General features: G+C 46.6%; 1 protein-coding gene across 2 annotated transcripts in view; it reads left to right on the forward strand.

Annotated features, from left to right (window-relative positions):
• The first annotated feature begins 1,206 nt into the window (after window positions 1-1,206).
• LOC146201998 (high affinity copper uptake protein 1-like) overlaps window positions 1,207-25,792 on the forward strand; it is a 46,392-nt gene continuing 21,806 nt past the window's right edge. Inside the window, exons 1-3 of one of the 2 annotated variants that reach the window (XM_084587891.1) lie at window positions 1,207-1,425; window positions 5,378-5,468; window positions 5,849-6,000. In XM_084587891.1, the coding sequence (XP_084444017.1) occupies window positions 5,378-5,468; window positions 5,849-6,000 (243 nt within the window). In that variant the 5' untranslated portion in view covers window positions 1,207-1,425. Of the gene's footprint in view, window positions 1,426-1,713; window positions 2,567-5,377; window positions 5,469-5,848; window positions 6,001-25,792 lie in introns of those variants that run through there. The other variant, XM_084587890.1, reaches the window with a different exon arrangement.

The following is a 25,792-nucleotide window of genomic DNA, read 5'->3' on the forward strand; positions in this document are numbered from 1 at the left end:
TTTGGTATGCGACGACCGGGCAGCGTCGCTCACGTGACCAAAAAAAAATGGCGGATGGCGCTCGTGCGATGACGTCATGTGAAATGAACCTATAAGGACTGTTGAATACAAAGCAGGCAACCGTTTTTGTTCTTGTCAGTGGTGCAATCGGAAGATTTCTCCCCTATCGTTTCGAGTTTCGCAGTGAGCATTAATAAGAACCAGTAACAAGTTTTCTAAAACCGGAGATGGAGAAAAATAATGATTTCTTCCCTTTGTAAAAACGATTTGCAAAACAGGCAACCAGCCATTTTCTCTCTTTCCCTCTTTATTTCTCTTTCCACCAGTGCTCGAATCACTACATGGAGCCAGATTTTAAGCACTGGTTTGAGGTGTATAGTAAATGAATGATGTGATGTAAATGAAGTTAGTATCACGTACAGATTGCTCGTAATTTCCGGCGTGGCACTCAAGAGAAGCTGGGGCTTGGGACACTTTTTTCCCTTCCTATGGGCAGCTTCATAAAAATGGCAGTTGTGACCTCACCGGAAAAATAATCTTAAACATTTTACTTTTCTTACAGTTATTTGTGCACCGTTCAGGGTGGTGTCATTACTGTTCGTTCCCCGTTTAGCATCCATCGGCTAGACAAGTTGGAGGCTATGAATTCTAACCGATGACATATGCACTTCCGATTGTATGCTGTTAATTGTACGTGTAGGTGTCCACTGAGAAGTGAGACAGATACTGCAGATACTGCACCTTTCTTTCCCCAAAACCCAAACCAACGAAAAGAAGCTAAAAAGGCTATCGCGTTTACTACGCTTCCCTTCCTTTTTTTCTACGGCGCAGCCGCAGGTTCATTATTGGACTTCCAAATTAAGCTATGCCAGCGAGTCGAAGACCACATGGTAATGACCATTTGAAAAAGCAAAATTGACCTGAGGGCTTTAGCATATGCTGTGGAGAAGAACAACATAACATGCCCAGTTATACACATTGTCAATTGTTCGTTCCCGGAGGCCGGACCTAGAGTTACGAGCCGGACCCTAGACGGACCAGCCGGACCGCCAGACTGGACATGGACCGGGGCGTGGAAACAAGGCCCGTGGAAGCGGCCACGAATAGCCACGAAGCCGACGAAGCCACGAAGCGACGAAGCGTTGGCGCAGTTCTCCTAAACGCGGAAAGGAGGCGCTACCAGCGCTAGCGTCGCCCGTGGCATGGCAACGGCGCCGGCGCCGCGAAGGACGCCCGATCCGGATGGCCTACGCGCGGTTGCGCAGCGATGCTGAGGCGGCTTCGAGAAAGTGAAAACTGGATTGCAACCGGCTTTCTCTTCACTTTTGCTTTTCTTCTGGCGTATACCAAGTTTAGCTCCGTCGCACACAACGCGGCGGCAGTTGGTCTCACTGGACGGCAAGCGCCAACCACAGTCAGCTGAAGGTAAGCCCCAACTTTGTTTTGTGGCCGTTGTCTTTGGCTCCGTTGGCTTTCGCGAACTCGTTCCCGCTGATTGTGCTTTCATTTGCGTAGACTTCTGTAGTCACACGCATGTGATCGACGACTTGCTTATGTATCGCCGAGATGGCTGGAGCGCTAGTAGTGTCCGTACATGAGATATGCGCTACCACTTTGAGACCGGCGGGCGTGAACCCCTTGTCTTCAAGGTTGCAGTGCAGTTGTTTGGGCAGTGCGTCGCGGCGCGGCCGTTGACAAGCGCGCTGCTTGAAAACACGCTGCCAAGGTGTTTTTTTCTCGCTGCCTCCTCGCTGGAGTGGTGGCTTCGTTTGTTTGTTACCTCGACGGCGTCACCTGGATTTCATGGCGCATTGTGCTGGTGGATTTCCCCTCAAGCGACGTCCTCGGGCCGTTTGTTGTGTTTGCTCTCATTCCGGTCGTTTGAATGGGCGAAGTGACATTTATGCAAATGTGGCGGACTCTACGAAATGAGAAGCGGTTGGCAGCCTGGAATTCGTACACGTGCTCTGTACACGTTATGTTTTGTCCGGATATAACGATTGCCGAAAGTTTTCAAATCCTTACGGCAGTTGTGTGACGGATACTGGCAGCAAGTGACGGTATCGTGCCTCTCAGACGGCTCTGTTCGAATCCGAGCCAGCAGCTTTTATATCCGGTCTCAGCAGAACGCTTTTGATGGTCGCTAACTGCGATAGCATATGATGAGATACGCGTGTATTACCCACCTATTCCTTCGATCAAGTGGTCGACCTTGATGTTGCAGGGTACAGCGCTGCTGCATTTTCGAAAACACCGGCGAGGTTCGACGTTGACGTAGCTTTACACCTACTTTTGGAGGCAGTACTGTGTTGACCTTTGACTCGTTGACCATGGTGAAAGCTGTCGACATAAATATATTGTAGTATCGGCCAGTGCTAAGACAAAGGGTAGCGGCACGGTCCCTTGAAACGGGGAAAAAGCTCACTGGCGGTCAGGCGTCGTAGACTTTCCTGGACCCGGAAGCCGGCAGTGCAGGTAGCGGGAGAAAGTGGACCCATCGCGGAAGTGTTTTCGTGGTCCGGGTTCGTCGACCGGCTTCCCTGGTCCTTGACCGGATTTCATGCAGGTCGGAGGCGCTGAAAAGCTCTCAGCCAACAGCTCTCTTGTTTTCGTTCAGCTTTGTACTTGATTATGTAAATTTAAGCATTTATGAAAGGCTGAACTGTTTTTTAAATGGTGTTTTAATATTATTATGCAAAAACATTTAACTATAGATCAATCACAGTGTTGTCATTTCAGTAATTTGGAACGATAATTTGCTCAGCACAGGAGCGTGGAAATTGGATGTGGTTCCAGTATTCTCTTTCCCGTGTGCTTTGTGTCATGTTCAGTTTAGTCTCCTTGTACAGCCAGTTTTATTTTAGTAAATTGCAATCTTGGCTGAATTGTACAGTAGTAATATTAGATGGCCATTGAAGCTACTACTTGTACATTGCAGCTTTGTTTTCGGACTTACAAGAGCGATTTTGCAGCTCAGTATCTGTAATGAGAAATAATGACCTGCAGTATGTTTAAATAAATCAATAAATGTAATTAGCAGATGTTCCTGAGCACAAACTGGGCACGGGTGGGGTAGCATTTGCATAACATGTGTTGGAAAAAGAAGCTAGAGAGGTGAAAGCTCTTATGCTCACATTATCTGTGTGAAGCCTCCTCAAGTATCAGCCACTTTCCTACTGCACCCTCCTAGCTCCACTCAGCCCCTCCTACTCTTCAGAAGCACCCCCCTCCGTTCACCTTCCCTGTCCAAAAAAATTGTCACATGTGCAAAGCCTCGGCCTAGAGCAAAAACACAAAATAAATTATTGACAGAGAAGTCAACCGGTGCCACAACTCTTTTGCATGAGGTTTCACTATTGTCTGTAGATGTTTTGCATGGTAGGTCTGAAGGATGATGTATCAGTACATTGCAAACATTGTGAAGCCTACTGGGAAAACATTTACCCTCAAGAATTACCTTACATGTATGGTTTGGTTTCTAGGTTTTAATGTCCCCATGCAACTCGGGCTGTAAGAGGCACTGTAGTCCAGAAATTTCAACCACCTGGTGGGGTTCTTTAATGTGCATTGACATTGCACAATAAATAGGTGCCTTGCTTTTCGCCTTCATCGAAAAGCGGCCGGAATTCTATCCCGCACACTTGGGTTCAGTAGTCGAGCACCTTAGCCACTGAACCACCACAGTGGAGCACTTTGCATATATGTACGTGATAGCGCCTAAGCTGTCATGTGAAAATTTGGCAGACAGATTGACTGAAAAGGCAGTTAGGCCCTTCCTTTAAATGTTGCATGTAATGTACGTTCCAGTATACTATTAAGAGAAAAGTTGAACGGTTTTGAATGGTGCTGTTTGAATGGCAGGCCTGTTATTAAAGTTTTGTTTGAAGACATGCAATCTTTACTAAGTAACTGAAATGTTTTTTTGTTAATGAAACTGGGTGGTGAAAATTACAGGAATGTTTGTCTTGGTTGGGGCTGAACGAGACAAAATTGCAACATAATTTTGTAGATAGAAAATTGCAGTTAACTTCGGTTAGTAGAGTTTGTGCCATTTATATTAGGTACAGCATTAGTATTTTTTTTATAATGTATGGTCCTGGTCAGAATTTCCTAAGGTTTGCTTTTGAAGTGATAAGTATGGCACAACTAATGTTTCAAAGTTCTGTAGCGATAGAGACAAGAGCTCTCTTCATCCTTGAGATATGTGGAACTTCCGAAGTTCTCCACTAGCCACTCTGCAGGCAACCCTTTTTGACCAAGAGTGCATATTATGATTTAATTATTATTACTTTTTTTTTTTTTTTTCAAATATAGGCTGATGTGACCAGTTCATAAGTTTTTTATCTTACATGCATATTTTGGTTGTAGTCCTTTTGTGCAATCTGTATTTATGTTTCCGTTGAGATGGGGACTATTTCATGTTAACTTTCAGAAGTACAAAAATACTTGTGGGCAAGTTTGTTAGTTGCTTTTGCTGCTGCATTATGCAGATGGCTTGTTGTTGCTTGTTCAAGATGTTGCATGATGATAAAAGAAGCTTTGTTAATATTGATGATTTGTAGCATAGTAACTCTATTCGGTTCCTTGTGTCCCGTTGTTCCACGCTTAAAACCAGCTTTAAAAAACATACCCCTTGAACTAACTTTGTGTCACTGACTGTTGCTTTGTTACCAGTATTGTCTTAGTGGTGTAGAGAATGTCTGTTTGGGGTCATGATTACATGTGCTGTTGTGCGCAGCTGTTGTGCATAGCATGTGTCACAGAGCTAGTAAAGTGTGCTCTTCTGCTATCTGCATATCTGCATACTTGCTGTCTGCTTAGCATAAAAGCATTTAACATGCTAAATATTTAGAACTAAAAGGAACATAGATGTTGGAGTTATGGAGAAGGAAAGAAAAAGCTCCCAAGGCAGCTAAGTGAGGCTGGAAAAATTCCTGAATTGGATTGTTGGGCTTGCATGTGCAGAGTTACTTCATTTACGAAGGCTGGCAAGCAGACGAAGATGTTAATATTTTAAGAAACTATTCAGCATCGCTATGCTGAGAACCTATTAGCTTGTGAGATTCAGAATCCAGTGCTTTTATTTTTGTCCATAGCCGTAGCTTAATAATGGACCATTGCTTGGGTAAGTGGTGTTGCCTTTAATTATATGTGTCAAAAGCAAAATCTCCAACATTTATGTGCTTGCAGATAAGGATGTTATGGAGATGGGCATGGGTTAGATGCTCTGCTGGGAGCTGCTGCTACCTCTTTTTGTGTTGGCTGTAGGGGATAAGTGTGGGAGTTTAGTTATGTGCTCTGTGTTTTTATGAGATGAGTGGCTTCTGCTATTTTTATGTTATTAATGGTGCACCTATGTTTATTTTGTTTTGTACAGATGGAGGTGATGGGCCATCAGTCATACTTTGAATTTAGCACTCATGTGGAAAACCTGCTGTTTCGAGGCCTCTCTGCATCCTCACTTGGAGGTGATTCTTGATTGCTTTCTTTCTTTGCACAGACGAAGACAAGCCCCTTTGCTCCCCTCTACCCTTGTTCAGTTCGTTATCATATTGTTTGCTTTCTAGTAATGTAAACACTGTGTTATGATGTCGCGGAGGCCTTTGTTGCTTCAGATTGTCAGCAGGGCTACATATTTCTATTTCCCTCGTTCAACCTCATTGTTCCTATGTTCATAAGCTGTGGTTATGAAACCCTTCTGAAGTAGTGCAATATGCACTACTGTGTAGAACATAAGTGGCACTTCGTGCTATGATACTTGTAAAAAGTTTTCTCCCAGCCAGCGCTTGAGGCATACTCGTGCTTTGGCTTTGTTTATTGGAGCACAAACAGCTTCTTTGCCATGCAGGTATGCTTGGCATGTGCCTAGGAGTAGCTGCCTTCTCGGTGCTCTACGAGTCCATCACAGCCTCACATCATTATGTAACGGAAGTGCACAAGCAGAGTCTGTGGGCACCCAGCCAGCGCAGTCGCCTCGAGGCCAGTCCGGATGCCTCCCAGGTCTGGATGGTCTTCTGCACCTTGTAGCCTTCTTTAGGGCATTTCTTTGCAGGTCAAGGCACAGTCGCCTTATTAATTGCTGCAGAGTTTGAATAGTTTTGTGTGCTATCTGAGCTACCGTGAGTTAATAAACCTTTCTTGCGGGAAATATTAACTCTTCATAGCACAGACATGTTGTACGCATGGCTCCTTTCATGGTTGGCATTTGATGCTGCTTACTTGTGCTGTTTGCCACAGGAAGGCTCAAAAGTGAGGTGCACAGACAACCTAGATGGGAGGTCTGTTGTGCATCACCTTCAGTTACTTAGTAAAGTTACTTTGTTCTTTCTTTAAGGTACAGCCTATGCCATTTTTCTGTGTGCATTTGTGCCACATATGATTGGAAAGTAGTGGAAATGTTTTAAGTTGTGTTGCTTGTGGGCTGTATGTACGAAAGAAATAGTGTGAGGTGACAAACTCTCAAAGAAAAAATTTGATTGTGCATATTACCAGAGTTTTGTTTCGAGGTTTTGCTTTCTGTCATATTTTTATCTGGCCTGTGTTTGACATTGCAACAGATAAAAAAAAACATCATTACATCTGTCTTTAGGATTGTAGGACATAATTCTGCAGGTAAATTGTGACCCAAAGGTGTGGATCTTACCGAAATTAATGTAACGAAGAATATAGCTCCTAAACGTGTACAGAAACCTTTGAAAGGCATGAGAGAGGAACAGGCATTAAGGGTTGTATTGAAGGAACTACAGTTGGATACAATTCTACAGTGGAGCATAAGTACTCCTCAGAGGAGGCCCTTCAGTCACTGTATTGGCTGATTTTTGAAGACTTAGCAGTTAATGCGATTAAATAATGACAAATCCTCTTTCATCTGCCATACTATGCGATGTTATGCTACCAAGTCTTAGCGATTATCCCTGGCATGATGAAAATTGTGACGCCATTGACTGGAAGGCCTCCATTCAGAAGTATCCGCCACTTCATTTTTTTGTTGTTTCTGGCGGTAACGGTTAATGCAATAGTCTGTGTATTATGCTACATTTAGGTAAGCCTTGCAATTCTTTGAATTAAGGGAATTATTTGTAAATTTTTCGTTTGGCTTGCAGCTGTTGCTGTAAGGAAATCTAGTGATTGTGTTCTCATTGCAACGGTTGGAGGATGGTATGTGAATTGTCAAATTATAGCCTTATATACTTGACAGCTACCCCTAAATTTGACGGGTGCTTACCACTTTTACTGATGATTTTGGTAGCCTCGTTGCAAGTATAATTTCCTTTGGTGGGTTGACACGGATAAGGTAGGTGCTCAGGTTGCAGGCAAACAGCGCAGTGCGAAACCTTTAGGCGCCAACCTAGGTGAGTGCTTGCTCCGCACCATGCGAACTTCCGGATCCAGCGTCGCGAGCGGAAATGAACGCTTGCCAGCGCTCGCTCCACTGCTCGACTTCTTCCTGGTCTTGACGGGTGGCCACACGACCCGGCTCTTCCTTTTCGTTATCGCGAGGCTGCTCTGTGAGAGACTCATGGAGGAAAACGAACACGCGTCCGCTTGCAAATGCGCGATGGGTGTGACGCGTGCCGCCGAATTTTGCCGGCATGTCGTGCTAGAGTGCGCATTGAGTAAGTGTTTAGCTCATCCCGTGCCCGGGATGAGTTCCACTACGTGGAGCATTGCACGGAAGGCACTGCTTACCACCTTTGTCCCATTTACTTTTTTGCTTTCCCGCCCGCGAGATGGTGGCGCCGAAGCGGAACGTAACATGACGTGCCGCGCAGCGGTACGCGTGTACGCAATGTGCGCGAGTTTGCTTGGCAGCGCTGTCTGTCATGTCCGCTGCTCCCCCGGTCCCCCCTCTTCTGGACTCCCCCCTCCCTCTCCTTTGGAGGAACGGTCGCCTGCAACGGGAGGCGAGTAATGTGGCGCCAGAAGTGAGCGCGGCCCGTGCAGTCTCCCTATCGCGGCATTTTATCTCGAAGCGGCGCCACCGCTTGGGGGCTTAGCGGGCGTTGCCTTCTCGCGGCAATGCCACTCACGCAGCCTTTGCTGTTTTTTTTTTATTTCATTTTCCTGAGAAGCCGTAACAAATAAGGGAGCGGTAAAAATGAAACGGATCACCGTACCTCACTGCCGCTTCCGCTTTCGCCGCCCGCTTGCGCGCCTAATCGCCGCGTTCGGGCGATGCGATTGTCGCACCTGGCTACTACAGTCATAAAGCTGGCATTTTCCGACTCACGGCGTCTTCACGGCTCGAGGATTCGGCCGGCATTGAGAGGCCAATGCCTTCTGTGATCGGTGCGTTGCATCGTGAAACGCGCGCATAACCGCGGTAATCGAACATTCAGCAATTTCAATTGACATTCTCTAGAAACTGGGGTTTAAGCCGAATAAGGAAGTTCGTTATACTTCGTCTCACAAGATGTTTGCAGCACTGCGAAAGGCAGAGGTCCAATCAGGATCACACACACTGCAATAGGCAATTGTGCTCGAACGCGCTTCTCGCCCCCCAAATTGGGGGGGGGGGGTGGGGTGACAGTAGGAACACAATTCTCTATTATAGTGCGCAGGGGCGAGAGCCACTTAGGAGCACAATTGCAAGGGTTCTGCAGATATCTTGTGAGACGAAGTATAGACAAGAATGAGGAACTACAACATGGGTGACTTGCACAGATACCTAATTTCACATTGGTGTCTTCACATTGGTGTCAATGGGAAATGTGGTGGACATTAAATTTTTGTTTGCTATTTTTTCCTCTTTGATTTGAGGCCTTAGAAATTGGTATGGTCACCCTGTGGTATTCTCCCATGGCAGCTGAATAGCTTACAATAGAATTTATTCTTGATACTGTTTTGGCTTCATCAATCAAACAATGGATGTGACCTCGATCATAAGGGACGTCATGCGCTGATGAAAACTGCAATATGATTGCTTGTATATGATTTGAATTCGCTACAGCGTTTAAGCCAGCCTTCTTCAATAGCCAACAGTAAATATATTGTTTTTTTTTTTTTTAATTTTCTAGGCTTCATATTACCTAAAGCCAACTTTGTTGCAGCCATTCTTTGATTGCCGAAACTGAAAACAGCGTGACAGAGGAAGTTCAGTTGCGGATTGTTTAGCGGCCTTGCGGAAATACCACATGGTGATTTGTGCATTATAAGTCTTATGCATCACTGCAGAGAAGGTAATATGCAACTAAAATGAAATGTCTGCAGTCTTTTAAGAGGACTCTGAAAACAGCTCTATCTAGCAATTGTTCTCAGCCAAAAATTGATTCTCGAGCTCTTTCTAGTTATGGCAACGTGTGTTCAGAAAATATAAACGTATTCCCTCCACTTGGCTCTTACTTGCAGTGTCTACACGAGGCGAAAATGCCTGCCACTTCTTTGAGGTAGTCTAGCCTCTGGGAACAGTATGTAGAAATTAGTGGGGGTTGGTTTGGGTTTTGGGGTTTAACGTCCCAAAGCGACTCCGGCTATGAGAGACTCCGTAGTGGAGGACTCCGGAAATTTCGACCACCTGGGGTTCTTTAACGTGACTGACATCGCACAGCACACGGGCGCCTTGCTTTTCGCCTCCATCGAAAAGCGGCCGCCGAGGCCTGGATAAACTGTGTCCATAGACACAGTTTATTCGTAGAGATTAAGTGCTAGTAGTGACACTTGTATTCTTTATTAGCTTTTTCTAGCTTATCAAGGCTGTTTTCAGTTAGAGTAATCTCCTTGTGATGAGAAGGCAACTACCAATTCTGCTTGGTGTTCCTCTAACTGGTGCCTTGACGCAGTCTCCGAAACACAAAATGGGGAAAAAAAAAAAAAAAAAGAGAATAAATGGAAACAGTTGAGGCCATTTTTATCACAGCTACAAAGAATGCTTTCGTTGTTCACTAGGAAAGCTGTTGTGCAGTGAACTAAAGTACAGTTGAGCACATGTCCAGCCCGTTGAACTTAACGTCTCATTTCAGTGAAAAAAGAAAAAAACACTGGGCTCCTGATGAAGGGTTGAGGCAGGAAATATATTGTTCTTTCTTTAGGAATGGCTTGGTAGTACACATTGCTATACGCATGGAGTTCACCTGGTAAATAAGCTCTAAGGAATTTTTTCCCCATGTAATTGCAGTTTTTAGCAACTTACTGGTGGTTGTCACACCACAAATAGAGTAGGAGGTACGTGTGGCACACAAAAACTGCGATGTGATACCAGTTTGTTCTGCTCGCTTTCATCTCCTGGAATCGGCCAGCGTAAGAGCTGAAGTGAATATAAAACTAGGAGGCAGCGACCGTTTTGCAATTTTTTTATTCATCGTTACAACCACGATAGGTGGAGCCAAAACTGCATGGCCCTAATAAATTCAGTTCTTTCAGATAAGGCCGCGTTTTGATGGCGGCAAAATGCAAGGCGCCCGTTTACTGTGCAATGACAGCGCACGTTAAAACAACCTCAGATGGTTGGAATTGCCAGAGGCCCTTCACCACGCGTCTCCCATAGCGGGAGTCGCTTTGGTACGTTAAACCCCATAAATAAGCCAAACCAATTGAGAAGCCCAACAGCGAAGCGACGCAGGGCTACGATGACGACTCCGACCAGAAAAGTCCCGACGACATGCCCGAGCCTCGGTTCCTATATCCGTGGAAGCCGCGACCCATTTCCGAAGGCAGCGTCATGAACCGTCGACCTTCGCATGAGCTTCGATGGCCACACATTTCGCCGCGCCGGTTGACACGGGAGCGGTTTAGTAATACGCAATCAGCGGAGTCTTCGCCGCCCAGATAGGGAAAGTCTCAACGCCTTCGAGCGGCCCGCAAATCCGCGCTCCTGAGGCCACCTTATGACATCGGGATGATGCGCCGCATGAGGGACGGTGAGCAGATGTGCCTAACTCGCGACCCTCGTACTCTTTGCAGCAGTGTTCCTGCAACATAATTTTGGGTATGATGACTGAGAATCAAGCAGTCATAATCCTTCGATCCCAAGTCATTACGCTTTCGCCGGACGTAGGTGGATTTTCGAAGACAACCCTGGAGAACCTCGTTGCCCTGGATGAAAAGAGCAGCATCCCACTTCGGACAAGCGTCTTCGCTCTGTGCGGGGTGGTAATGCAGATGACATTGAAGGCATCAGCGGATAAAACTCTCAGTTCCTCCCAGACCGAAGACTGGACATTGTGGGAGAGGCATCGCCTGTTTCCTAAGGTAGAGGGGCTGCGGACAAATTTCAGAATGCTAACACAACAGAGGCACGACGATTCCTTTCTATCTGGCAAGTTTTGAGACGCCTTCGCTCTCTCCGACCGATCTCCAGATGACTCGCCTGAAGACGGCCACACGCTCACTTTTGACATAAGCCAAGCCCTGTCCGAGAAGAGACAAGGCCGAATCCGCAGCCTTCTTTGGAGTCATAGCGAGTGCGTCTCGTTGTCATTAAAAGTTCGACAAACGCCGATTGCAAACGTCACATTGTAACCTAGCTACGAGGACGCCCGAACTCTCTCTGCCAAATCCCCCACCGTGCGTCGCCGCTAGGGCGCCAAGCGGTCCAGGACCAAGTCATCCAGCGTCGAAGAGCTCCTGGGCGGCACCGGTTGTTCTAGTGAGAAAGAAAGACAATTCTTCAATTTTGTGTATACTTTCGGCGAACAGCATAACGAAGAAAGACGTCTACACCTTATCTCGAATCGACGACACGCTAGACCGACTGCTACACCAAGAACTTCTCGTAGTTCGTATGAAAAGCGGGTATGGCAGACTGAAGTAGACGAAAGAGACCAAGAAAAAAAAAAAAAATCAGGCCATGGGCTGCAATAGCGAAGTTGGAATGCACTAACAAGCTGTTGACCTCAGATTTGTTGGCTGTTTTTCAAACCACTGCAAAGCCCCTTTTTGATGGTCATATGCTTACGCCCTCTTTTTTTTTTCACATTTAACTATACTATTTCTTTTGTCGCCTTGATTCGCATTCATCTTGACGAGCACCGTCTTGTGCTCCATGTAGTAGAGTCGAAAATGGCCTGTACGTCGCCCTCGATAATATTTCCAGCCTATGCAACTGCGCCACTGCGTCGTAACCATGTCGTCACGGTTGACAGGCACCGTTCCCAGCTCCTCCTCGACATACGTATAGGCTACGGTTTCGAGCAATGCTGTTGTTAGTCTCCTCCCAAGAGCAAATGTCGTCTCTTGCTGCTTCACCGCTATCCTCACCGCTAGCTTCACCGGAGTGGCTACCTGTACTGGACCAACTGGCTTCAGTAAAGCCTTTTTAAATCTAGCGTTTTAGGCAGAACGTGCCTAGGGCTTTTAGCATTCCTTTTGTTTTGCTTTGTTGTTGTGTATTCAGAGTGTATGCTGTGTGCTTAAAAAAATTGGTAATAAAGAAAAAAAAAGCCACGATGGCTGTGAGGCTCCGTTGTCGCTTCCCTGTGTTCAAATCCTCCCGGGAAATAGCTGGGTTCGAGTCCGCTTCGGCGAAGTTGTTTTTCTTTCATTTTTTGTTTCTTCTTCAACGCCACTGATAGGTGGCTGAAATCGCTCACTGCGCCGTCCCTCGTAGCCTGAGTCGCTTTCAAACGTGAGACCCTTAAAGGCAAGCCAAGCCTGTTGTGCACTGTGTGGACAGAACAGAGGCTCAAATGTATGCAAGCGCGTTAACAGGGCGTCGGTTGGATCACAGCCGCGAGTTGAGGTTCGCGCCGCGTAGAAAGGAGCGTAGAATAAAAACAGTGTTACTGAAGGAGTGAAGTGGCTGGTTAAAGCCGGCACGATGAGAACTCGCTGCCTGAGGTGGGGCGACTTGCAAGTGTTGTCGTGTGTGCGCAGCAGGCGCACAGAGGGACTATGCGTCATACGGCCGTGGTCTAAATTCTAATCTCTGTCCCGAATAAAATGCATTTTTCTGCGCTAGACCGACATTTAACCTGACCCACAAAAGCAAGCATCGTTGCAACGCGTATAACCAAAGCTAAAGTGGTACCTTTTTCTGCTTAAACCGGATCCATTTCTGCGAGGAACTGCACCGGTGCGTTTCGCGTCGCGTTTTCTTTTTAGCGTTCGCATAGTTTGAATAAGCATTTTTGCGTACATGACGGAACGGTTGCATTCGCACATGTGATCAGTCCAGCGAATCACTTGCAGGTACACCGATTTATGCAAATGGCCCGCATAACTGGTCGCGCGTTCCCACGGCTGCGGCGGTGGGGGAGCCAGGTTGCAGGTCGTCCCGACCTTTCCTCGTGCCCAGGTCCCGTGCTGCACGCGCTGAAGTGAACGCCGTGGGCAAAAAGTTGTGCTTAGCTCTAGCCAGCTGGTTGATCTTTTCCGCAGCCGGTCAAATTGCGAACTGGTGATAACGAAAACAAGAAACTGAATGAGTGCTCGCTCGCAACAGATTTTTTTTTTTTTTATGACAAAATACGTCTATTTTGAAATGCCTGCAGAGCAAATAAACCGCGTGTACGAATGTTTCAAGCCGTGGCTCGTGTCGACAGTCACTGACAGCATTGCTGAGGCGTACGTTCTGTACTCTGTGCTTTTGAGATATGAAACTCTCCACCAGTTTTCGCGCACTTGTTGCTGCGCGCAAAGACAAGAGTTCTTTGAAACAGTGCGAACATCCTCAGACATGTTTGAATGCGCTAACTGGTGTGCTTTAACTCCTTGCGACAAGAAACAAAGAAAAATGAGATGCTCATTATGAAACACGAATGCTTCACATTTCCTTTGTTTACTGCTAATAACTTACGGGGGTCTCGGTTCTGGCAGTCTTGAAGCGACAAGTAGCGTAAGAGGGTTCTCGCACAGCTTGCGCCCTCTACGCCGATCACGTTCCACGTGATAGCTCGCTGTAATACAGAACGTTCCACGTCCGCCGCTAAGGATGAGGATGGCGCTGGTGAACACTCTCCAAGTTCGGTTACAGGCGACATTAATACCCAAGAAAGTGGAAGGTTGGACAGCCGCCGGTGTAGCTCAGTTGGTAAGAGCACCGGACCCGATATTCGGAGGTCGTGGGTGCGGTTCCCACCATCGGCGCATTCCTATCTACTTTGTCCTTAATTGTATTTCTTCCTAAAATGGTTAAATCGCTAAGTCTGGTCTACAACAAAAAGACAAGCATTAAAAAAAAAATACCCCCTACGCCTCACTGTTGGCTTCTTTCGTACCTCCTTCCGTGTTATTCCTGTGCTCCTGTATGCGCGCGTGTATGCAGCGACTTGTCCCGCTGATGTAATACTTCCGGCCGCACGTCCCGCCGCGGTGGCTGATTAGAGCGGTCGACTGCTGAGCCCCAGGACGCTGGTTTCGATCCCAGTCGAGGCCGTGTTTTTCATTGGAAGCGAAACGCAAGGCGCCCGTGTACTGTGCAATGTCAGTACACGTTAGAGAGTCTCATGTGGTGGGCATTTCCGAAGCCCTTCACTGTTACTTCACTGCGGCACGCCCCTCTTAGCCGATGTCGTTTTGGGACGTTAAACCCTATAAACGAAACCAAATTTTCAGCCGCATATTTTAGTGAAATGCGGTAAACGACATTAGACACCCCTACCTCCAAATCCCACCCCCGATGATTGTACCCGGCTACTCCGAAACAGTTACGAGACACGTCCACGCGTGCGTGAATGCTGTTGCCAGTAGTGATGACGCTTCGAAAAACGTTTGCTGAGCGTGTTTAAGGCGGTTGCAGCGACCAGTCATGGGAATGTGTGGACTTCGGGGTGTAGGGGCGTTGTCATGAGTACGCATGCGCCCCATTGACAGCGCCGTTGCAGTAGGCAGTATTGATGGGGGTGCATGGTGGGGGGGGGGGGGGGGGGGGGTGCGTAGCACGATCCGGACGACACCTACAAATCTACCAGAAAACATTGTATGTCGTACAATCCGTGCATTTCTTGAGCCCTGCGAAGGTTACTGTGCTATATGGGATAGGATACCGTTTCGCGGAAGACCTGGCGAAAAATTCCGCCGCGAATAATTTGGGCAAAAGGAGTTCAAAGAGCAAATGACCTGCTACATTTGTGTCGCAAAATTTAGTGTTCACAAGAAATAAGTCGTTTACGCTACTTTATTATTATTATTATTATTATTTTTTTTTTTTCTGAAGACATCATTCCTCTTTGCAGATAATGTCTGAATGCGCCACTGTTACTTCTGTTTTTTAACTTGTGCCTTTGCGTATTGTTCTTCCAAAAGATAAAAAAATCTGTTAATGAGCGAATGTGCCATTTCTTTCCCTTCTGTCCGCATTCGTCCTCCCTCTGCCATTTCCAAGAATAGTTAAGAAACCTCTCTGTTGGTCGGCTGGGTGGCGGTATCGCTAAACGCCTTTGCGGTCATGGGCGTTACGCTCGGATGAGCTGGGCCGAGAGGAGGACCTGCGTGTTCCTGTAGGTGGAGCCCAGGACGCCCGTTTCCACAAGCCGTACAGGCGTCACGCTGGTGGAGTAGCCCTGACCCCATCCGCGGTGAGCTGCTCGGACGTTGGCACGCAGCGCCTCCGCACGCGGCCCCTATGCCGAAGCGTGTTCGGTCTGCGTTGCCGCAGGCCCCTGACGGCCGCTTTGCAGTTTCCGCAGCGGTGCATTTTTTTTTTCGTTTTTTTTTTTTTCTAGAGGAAGTGGGAAGGGAGATTCATGGTTTGTCTTCGTGTATTGTGACAGCAGCTCTTTCTGGAATTCGTTTTTCGTGTTTGTAGAGCCCGTAACATCTCAGAGGTAGATTTTGGTCGCGAACTGCGGCTGGTTTCGCAGCCCCTTCCTGCTCTAAAGGGAAACGGTATGTGTCCAAGCAACAGCAGCAAAAGTGTTGCAAGGGATCTTCCGATAGTGTCTGTGTAGGTGTAGTTGTCTTTGAAAAAGAAGCAGAAAGCGGTTGGCGGCCACAGAGATTGCCGCATTCAAGTCGCGCACCTCTGCGACGTCCGCAGGAAATGAAGGCGACAGATTGGAATATGATATGCGAAAAAAACAAAACAAAACGTGCAGTAGGAGAGCAGCGAGTACTAAGTTGAGATTATTCGCGTACTGCGTGCAGGAAAACACATGCGCTCGTGCATACAAGCAAAAGCAATCAAATACGTACAACTTTCATGATTGTCCGCGCGTTTTCAAGTGAAAGGTTCCGGCTTTGTTTAGATAGCCGCCGGGTAAGCACACGCTTGCATTTTCACTTAAGTTTAATCGTTTCGCAAGAATACAAACAGCTGAAAGGACGCATACGTTGCAAGGAACGCAGGACAACGTTGCCTCGTCCTGTGTTCCTTACTGTGTCTGCGTCCTTTCGCCTGGTTTTACTCCTGCAAATTTATTTATTTATTTATTTATTTATTTATTTATTTATTTATTTATTTATTTATTTATTTATTTATTTATTTATTTATTTATTTATTGTACCAACCCGCCTAACTCTCGAGTGTACTGAATCTTTTCAACGCCGGTATGTTTCGCTTGTAATAGGTCCGCGATCATTACCGTCCGTGACACAAACTATAGCCTACAACTGGCATACTGATGGAGACATACTCTGTGCATTGAGGTATTTTGACTGATGAGGCAGATAGGCAGGTATTTTTTTTTTTCAGCAACTTAAATTAGAGTTGTGGAGTTTTGAATTCAGTTCCATGAGGCTGTATTTCGGGGCGGCACAATAATAATTAGTGGAGTCGTTCGAAAGAAACAAGGCGCCAAGAACAGGGCCGTAATTATGGCCAACCTTTGAAGGTGGGGAAGGGAAGGGGTATTGCGGGTCGGTGCGGTTTTTCGATAGAAAATTTCGTGCCCGGGAAGACCTGACATTATTGGCCTCGAGATCGAGCAGAGTCGCCACCTAGCGGCATGGCGGCGAACCCTACTCAGTGTGGATGCGTTTTCGCGTCGTGTGCCAGCCCACAGCGATTTAAGTGCACGCGTGCGGCGTGGACAAGAGTACTTTTTGTTTGTTTCGCGGGTCTTGTGCGTTTTTGCTTACTTATCTGCATCTTGCAAAAGAAATATTAACAGGCTATTACTCCACGCTCCATTAAAAAAAAACTTGTCCATATCGAGTATGTCACGCTGGAAAGGACATATCAGTCGCGTTCTTCGGCGCTTGAGATTCTTTGACAAGCGGTGTCTCGAACGAAGTGCTGCTGTCGTTAGGCGCCGTGTCAAAGCAAAACAGGTTGCTGCCGTCAATGCAACTTAATGCAAACGCTCAAAAATCGTATATTCCCATTAATGTTTGGAATACCGCAACTACTGAAACATGCGACTGCAGTCTGCTGCATAGCAAAATCCAGTTTGAACGAGCCACTCTGTGCCTTCTGTATCCACGATAGGGTTGTCTGAGTACTACTTCTTTTTTTTTCTAAACCTCTTCGCGATGTCTCAGTGGAAGGGCGCTCGACTGCTGATTTCGAGGACGGGGGGTTCGATCCCGTCCGTTTCGAAAGGCGCTCCTCGGCTGTGGGATTTCACTGCACGTTAAACAACCCCACGTGGTCAACGGCACCGATGTCCGCCCCTACATCATCCGTCATATAGCCGATGTCGCATGGCGCGTTAAACCCATGTATGCATTTAAATTTTTTTTTTTTTCTATTGAAAGATTGTGCGCATCCGTAACAGTGGTAATGATCACATTTCGCTTTAGAGAAATGCTCGAACGTTTAAGAAACAAATCTTCGCAGCACCTGTTACACTACATATTGCATAATACTCATAGATCAATGCACACTGGTAGTCCGCCCAGTAGAATCATTAGGGGAGTAAAATAGCTTCCTACGGGCTTAACCATCGGTGTTTAGTTCGGGAATAGATACAAATTTATAGTCACATGATAAGATAAACTCCATTTCTTTCGGGATAGTTTTATATCTGGCACCTGTTTTGGAAGTAAACGACAGAATCCCCCCCCCCCCCTTCCCCTAGTCACTGCTCAACAATAATTACAATGATAAAGAAATGTTCACCTTTCAGAATTCCTTGCCAGAACATGACAGCGACCATGCGCAGTTTTTTACGATGTCCTCGCAGCGACTAATTCGTAGCTTGCACTTTAACGTCATAGAAAAATAATCGCTGATAGTACTAAATTTTTCAAATGATTAAACTCCCCGACACAGTGACATTTACAGGAGAAACTACTCGTTACAAGTACTATAGCATATATTAACGAAACGATATCGACCGGATTGTGAAGCCCGTGCACGAGGTGCCAAGGCAGCGCCGTCAAATAGGTCAATGCAATAAAAAGCTGCGCTAATAAGACACGGACGAACGAAGGCAGGACGCACACAAACGCAGACTGACAAAGTTATTTCGTGAAGAAAACCGAGGCATATATACGCGATCTCCGCTACTATCTAATCACAAAAAAAAAAAAAAAAAAAAAAAAAAAACAGCAGGCGAAGAAGTGACGTGCACTAAATCAACACGAAATAGCAAATTCTGCTGCAGAGATGATAAACTTAACTAGGGCCGGCCCACTAAGTAAACCAAAACCAAACAGTTTTCCAGTGTAACGGATTATCAGAACAACCATCAAATGGTAATACACGAATACACAGTGATGCAAGACAATACCCATAGTACATCAGAACACCATCTTCAGGCTGCGACAACGAAAAATGGTATAAAAAACCAGGTCACACAAGCAGCTTATACAAGCCTCGTCAGAAACAATAAATACAGTGAAAAAAGGCACCAAGTCAGGCTAAAACCAATTGTCTAACATTAATACCGACCACAGCAAAAAACAACAAAAAAAAAAAGAAAGAAAAGTCGCGAAACTGTGACATTCGACCAACACGCAACCCACAACGCAGACACATGAAAGAAGGCCAAAGCAGAGCCTATACATGACCTTCCAAAAACTTTTTCCGACAACGAAATAGAGGGCTTGCTGACGCTAAAGCTTGTGGTGCGGATGTAGAAGGTTTCAATTACTAGGCGCTTCCATCGCTCCCAACATCTCCGCACCTTGCAAACTCTCGAAGGTGTGTGCGATGATGAAAGAGAATAGGAAGCCTCCCTGCACCATCAAACATGAAAGGAAATTCTCAGAATGTGTTTCTGGAGTAGTTTACCGCATTCCCCTAAGTTGTGGAAAAGTTTACATAGGCCAAACCGGCAGATGCTTTAATGAAAGAGCAAGAGAGCACAGGTTGAATGTAGAGAAAAATGAAAGGGGGTTTTTAGCCGAGCACTGTGCTGACTGCAAGAAAGAAAACAAACGGGAATCCGTGCTTTACTTTGAGAGGACGAAGTTCCTGGCCAGGTCTAAAGACAAATGGGAGCACCTAGTAATTGAAACCTTCTACATCGGCACCACAATCTTTTTCGTCAGCAAGCCCTCTATTTCGTTGTTGGAAAAAAGAATTTAAGTTTTTGGAAGGTCATGTATAGGATCTGCTTTGGCCTTCTTTCATGTGTCTGCGTTGTGGGTTGCGTGTTGGTCGAATGTCATAGCTGCGCGACTTTTTTTTTTTTTTTTTTTTTTTTTGCTGTGGTTGGTATTAATGTTATACCATTGGTTTTAGCCTGACTTGGTGCCTTTTTTCACTGTATTTATTGTTTCTGACGAGGCTTGTATAAGCTGCTTGTGTGACCTAGCTTTTTATACCATTTTTCGTTGTCGAAGCCTGAAGATGGTGTTCTGATGTACTATGGGTATTCTCTTGCATCACTGTGTTGTATTCGTGCGTTTCCATTTGATGGTTGTTCTGATAATACGTTAGACTGGAAGACTGTTTGATTTTGGTTTACTTAGTGGGCCGGCCCTAGTTAAGTTTATCATCTCTGCAGCAGAATTTGCTATTTCGTGTTGATTTAGTGCACGTCACCTCTTCGCCTGCTGTTTTTTTTTTTTTTTTTTTTTGTGATTAGATAGTAGCGGAGATCTCGTATACATGCCTTGGTTTTCTTCACGAAATAAAGTTGTCAGTCTGCGTTTTTGTGTCTTATTAGCGCAGCTTTTTATTGCATTGAACTATGAACCAACTAGCCCGACAAAGTTTACTGAAGCCATATAGGATGGTGGCCAAGGTTGTTGAGGCATCATGAATGAGGGGTTCTTCGCCACATTGGGTTGGTGAAGTTCGCCTGAGCTGGCTTGTTAAGGTGTTTTTGCACAGTACTGCGCTGGTGGTCGCAGTTGGACTGTCGCGAATCGAAACGTGGGGCAGGCTTTGAGAAGTGGACGCGTATACTGTGATCATTTTGGGCAGACTGACGTGGCCGGAGCAGTTGAATGACAGAGCGGAGGTAGAGGAAAACAACACACGAGGTCCTCTGCGTTCGACTGTGTGGCAACATTTTACGCAGGACTATACGCTTGCTCTTCGCAACACGCCGCGCTTTGCTTTTTTTTTTTTTTTTTTAAATAAAATCTGTGTCCATTTCGCCCCTTCGGTAATATCCCCTTCGAGGTACGGTCCAGGTGTCCAACCACTGTGAGACTGCTATTTCATCTGACCTTGTAATTGCGCATAAACTCCATTCAGATAAGCACATGGCGTTGCAGGGACGTTTTGACCACGGGACGCGGGTTCAGACCCCGGCCGCGTTTCTATGGAGGCGAAACGCATTGGTCGCCCCTATGCGATGTCAGTGCACGTTGAAGAACCCCGGGCGGTTGGGGTTACCCCGGAGTCCTCCACTATAGCGCTTCCTTCCCTTTCATATCAGAGGTATGAGCGCCTGGAAAAAAAAGAAAAAAAGACTCGAGTCTGGGAAATATTTTTTTTTTAGTTTTTTCTTTTATGACCAAAAAAAAAAAAGAGAGAGAAGAAAACAGCTGCCAGATATTCCAAACTGAGTTTGCTGTACAGTGTCATCTCTCTCTCTATAAATTGGGCTGGGCGGGGCGAAACGAGACAAAAATCTGCAAATTCGTGCGATTCTCTTTTCTTGAAAATCGAGCAGTCAGAAGCCTGCCTCAGCAAATTGACTAAGCTGTTAGTAAACAATTGGCGCGTTTAGTATCGCCAACTATGAATAGTCACCAGTTGTAAAAAAGCCGCATCTGTCTCACTTTGCCCCACGAGACCTCCTGTGAAAAAGAAAAAAAAAAACTTGCACTTCTGGCAGTTGGAGCGCTGGAAGTGCATTACATGGGCCCTTGTGCACTTTTCGTGAGCCCACTCGTGACACATCCTGCGTTAGATCCGTACAGAAAGAGACGCTGTCTCGCTCCATTGTTATTTGCTTATAAGGCACTCCTTGTCACACCTTTTACTTGCCAAGAATTTAGCGGAGTATTTTCCTTGCATAGGAATATCTTGCGACTGAACACATCGAGGTTTACCGCCTACTATTACAATTTCCCGTTTCGTTTCCTTTCAACATATAACGTAACTCCTTGGTATCCTTTGCATTGTGTGGTTCAAAAAAGGATCTCTTCATAAAGTATGCTCTGTAGGCTCTCCTTTATCCTCTGTAAGAACTCGTCCTTCTGAACCATGCCGTTTTTTGTAAAGTGCGTCGAAAAGCTTGCCGTTATTTTTTTTTTTTCTCACCTTAGCAGGGCATCCCTATGGATGGTCTTAGAAAGATTTCGTCTAAGCGCGAACACACTGTTACGACCGTGCATCCGCATTTGCGCGCTCTATTGTTCGCCTGTGGGCATGGATAAGTGCTGTGGATATGTGCTGATGGTCCAATGGCTCTAAGTGAGCCTGTTTCCAGGAATCCTGTTTTGTAAGCCTGTTTTGCTTTGTGGACACCCTGCAAATGCCAAATTGACCCTGTCAAGAGAACATCTGGAAAAACACAAAGAAACGTCCCCCTGCGGGAAATAGCAGGAAGTGCTTTCTTTCTTTTGTTCACCCTTCCAGTCGAGAAGTGCTATCCTCCAGTGATGAATGCCTCCTATCCAAAGGAGACGACAGAGTGACATGTCCGCTGACGTGCAGGACAAGAAAGGAGCATGACGCATACGGCCATTAAGTGATTTCCCAGGAATGCAGGAAAGATTTGCAATTGTTGGAAAGGGACAATGCTGGGAGCCGTATGCGGCGCGCACGTGCACTTGGGTTTCTGAGAAGTAAATCCACTTGCCGGAACCAGCCTATCGATTCTTGGCTGAAGAATAGAAATGTACCTCCTCGCCGTTCCCAAGCTTTCCCGCCAACAAGTGACCAGGCTCAACGAAACAATGCCGGGCCAGTCAGTGCTTCAGACCATCAGTGCAGTGATGTGTTCGATTGGATGCCGATATCTGAGGGGCGTGCCCTGGATTTGGTTGGTCAGCATCTTCAGAGAGGGGCTGGACATAGGGGGTTTTAAGGACTGCAGAGCACGAAAGGGCGCTCTGAGCCCTGGGTAAACGGCTCATCCAGTCGCTTCTCGCTATGAACTCTTAACGCTTGCCATTTTGCTGATGTACCCTTCTTTTTCGTGTAAATGTTGTAAATAAGTTTTCTCAAAGTGCCATTAAACCTGCTTGTACATATTTCACCAACTTCGAAGATTCAATCCTACTTCAACCCCGAGTCTCTGCACGCTACCAAGTGAAGGCCGGGTCGACGGAGCCCCAGCGTCACGACAACTGGTGACCAGCGTTGGGATCTGAATCTACAAGCCACAACAACTGGTGGCAGGTGGATCTGAAGCTACAAGCCACCACATCTTGTGATCGGAGGTGGCATCTCAAGCAACAAGCAGGAGCAACAATCGGCCAACAAGAGAGCAGCTCGGAACATCGATCGCATGTGTGGGTGAGTGCTTGGCTTTTCTTCTGATGTGGACCAGGTTTAGAACAGGGTTAGATTTTAGAACTGGTAAAAAGTGTTGAAACGCCTTTAGGTTTGGTAGTTTGCACTGTTGTTTTGGAAGTAGCCGACACTCGGAGCGATCATGGACCTACAAAAGCTGCAGAAACCGGACCTGTTGCTGTTGTGTGAGGAATTGGGAATTGATACAAGTGGTTTGGCACGAAAACCTTTGATTATAAAGGCAATCACAGATTTGGGAGCCGATGATGAGGAGCTCAGTGAAGCATGGAACCTCATCGCCCAAAAAAAGGAGGAACAGCTCAGACAGCAGAAAGAGCGGGAAAAAGAGGAAAAGAGGCGTGAGCGTGAACTTGAGAGGGAAAAAGAGGAAAGGGAGCACGAACGTGAGAAGCTTGAAAGAGAAGCAAAAAAGCTGGACCAAGAAATTGAGCTCCGGAAATTAGAACTAGAGTTGAGGAAGAGGTCGGGCGATTGTCCCCAGCTAGCGGTACCTCGTCTCAACAAGGAGGCAGATTTCAAGATGTCAAAGTACATGCAGCCATACGTGATATCAGGGGATATCGGTCTGTATCTGGCTAACTTTGAGCGAACCTGCGAAAAACTGTCCTTCCAGCGAGACACTTGGTCTCAGAGATTATTGACGGTTCTGCCCTGCGAGGCAGCGGAGGTTGTCGCGCGGCTGAGCAAGGAGGACGCGGACAACTACGAGAAGGTCAAAACTTGCCTTCTGAGAAAGTATAGGCTTAGCGCCGAGGCGTTCAGACAACGTTTTCGGAACGCTACTAAGTCCAGGGACGAGAGTTACCCTGAATTCCTATACAATTTAAGAGTCAATTTGGGCGAGTGGCTAAAGAGCACTGATTCCTACAGTGATAGGGACGCTGTAGTCGAGCGAATTCTTTTGGAGCAGTTTTATAACTGCCTCCCAGAAAAAGACAGAAATTGGTTACAGGACCGAGGCGAAATTAAGTCGGCAACTGAAGCTGCCGAACTTATTGAGGAGTATGCTTCGCGCCGACAATTCAGCAACACAGCAGTGGATAGACCCCGCAATCCCAAGTTGAGGGTGAATAACCGTCAGAAAAGGCACTTTGCTAGATTTGCAAACGAAGAAAGGAAGGCTTCTTCAGGCAAACGCCCTAGAAAGGACGGCAGTGAGAAAAGTGGGGAAGTGACCAACGCGCAGAACACAAAGAAAAAGTTTGAGGCTAGGAAGCCGCTCACATGCTTTAGGTGTAATGAGCAGGGTCACATTGCCGTCAACTGCCGGAAAGAAAAGATTGTTTTCTCGTATGTCAGTGACTGCGATGAAAATATGCAGCTTTTGGAACCCTACCTGCATGACCTAGTAGTCAACGGGAAGCCTTGCAAGGTACTGCGCGATTCGGCCGCAACGATGGATGTTGTCCATCCGGCGTATGTGTCGCCTTCCGACTATACAGGACAGTGTGCATGGATCCGCCAGGTAGTGGAGGAACAGAGTGTGTGCTTGCCAATCGCGAACGTGGTCATCGAGGGCCCTTTCGGCGAGTTAACAACCGAGGCTGCTGTTTCAGGAAAGCTTCCTAAAAGCTATCCGTATTTGTTTTCCAACAAATCGGACATGCTACTGCGAAAGAGGGGCATCCTTTTCGGAGACAGAGTTGTGCCAGCCTTAACACGTTCAAAGGCGCGAGAACTAGCTACACTGCTCATTCCAGAAAAATCCACAGCGGAAGAAACGGCAGTTAAAACAGTGGTCGATGCGGAAGATAGCGGGTCAGAAAACTTTGAGAGCGAGGCATCTCAGATAAGTCAACTAGAAAGTGAGCTTGATAAAACACGGAATGAGGACGTTCTAGAGAGTAACCTCTTGCCGCCGGTGTCTAGTAATCTCACGAGACTTCTAAGTGGAACCCGAGAGGACTTAGCTATGGAGCAAGCCGTGGTAAATCTAACGTTAAACCTTTCCGAGGAGATGGGGGACAACTTGATTTGCCTCAGCGGAAAAGGAAGCAACGCTCAGGAGCTTCTCAAAAAGACGGAGCAGAGAGGAGAACTAAAGAAATCCCAGCTGTCCGATCTGGGCGAAATAATAACAGAGTTTGAGGCCTGTTTCGTGGACAGGCCAGGCAGGACTGATTTGACTGAGCACGATATTGAGCTGACTTCAGACGTGCCAGTGCGATCAAGGTGCTACCGATTCTCTCCAAGGCAAAGAGAAATTCTGGATAGGGAAGTAACTCGCATGCTGGAATTGGGAGTAATAAAACCCTCGGAAAGCGATTATGCTTCGCCTATGATCTTAGTAGAAGCTCCAGGTAAAGACCCTAGGCCTGTGGTAGACTACCGAAAGCTAAATTCTCTCACCAGGGATCAACTGTATCCTATTCCGAATATTGAGGAGAGAGTAGAACAGGTCAGTAGAGTGGCATATGTGACTACGCTGGACCTTACTCGAGGATACTGGCAAGTACCGCTCACTGAACGCGCCAGCAGATACGCGGCTTTCGTCACTCCGACGGGCAGCTACCAGCCAACAATGATGAGTTTCGGGCTCAAAAATGCTCCATTTTGTTTTTCCCGACTCATGGATAGGGTTTTAAAGGGGTGTGAAACATTCGCGGTGCCTTATTTAGATGACATTGCGGTTTTTTCCGACTCATGGGCGGACCATATGGTACATCTAAGAGCTGTACTGAGCCTTTTGCGTCAAGCTGGACTAACCGTAAAGGCCGAGAAATGTTGCCTGGCAAGGGCGACCGTGGACTACTTGGGTCACAATGTAGGTCAAGGTTTCAGGAAACCCAGCGAGATTAAGATTTCTGCGGTAGCAGACTACCCGCGGCCGAGCACGAAGACGGAAATTCGAGCATTCCTGGGTCTGACGGGATACTACAATCACTACATCCCTAACTATTCAGCTTTGGCTAGCCCTCTGACCGACGCTCTCCGCAAGACAGAACCGACAAATGTAGTCTGGGACGAACAAAAGGAAGCCTCCTTCGTAAACCTGAAGGCTGTGCTGATTAGCCGTCCGGTATTGCGAGCTCCAGACTATGACCGAGAATTCACGGTCCAGTGTGATGCCAGTGATCGAGGGTTAGGTGCTGT

The sequence above is a fragment of the Amblyomma maculatum genome, chromosome 1 (assembly GCF_055883805.1).
Source record: "Amblyomma maculatum isolate TAMU_Amacu chromosome 1, ASM5588380v1, whole genome shotgun sequence".
In the NCBI taxonomy this organism is placed as follows: domain Eukaryota; kingdom Metazoa; phylum Arthropoda; class Arachnida; order Ixodida; family Ixodidae; genus Amblyomma; species Amblyomma maculatum.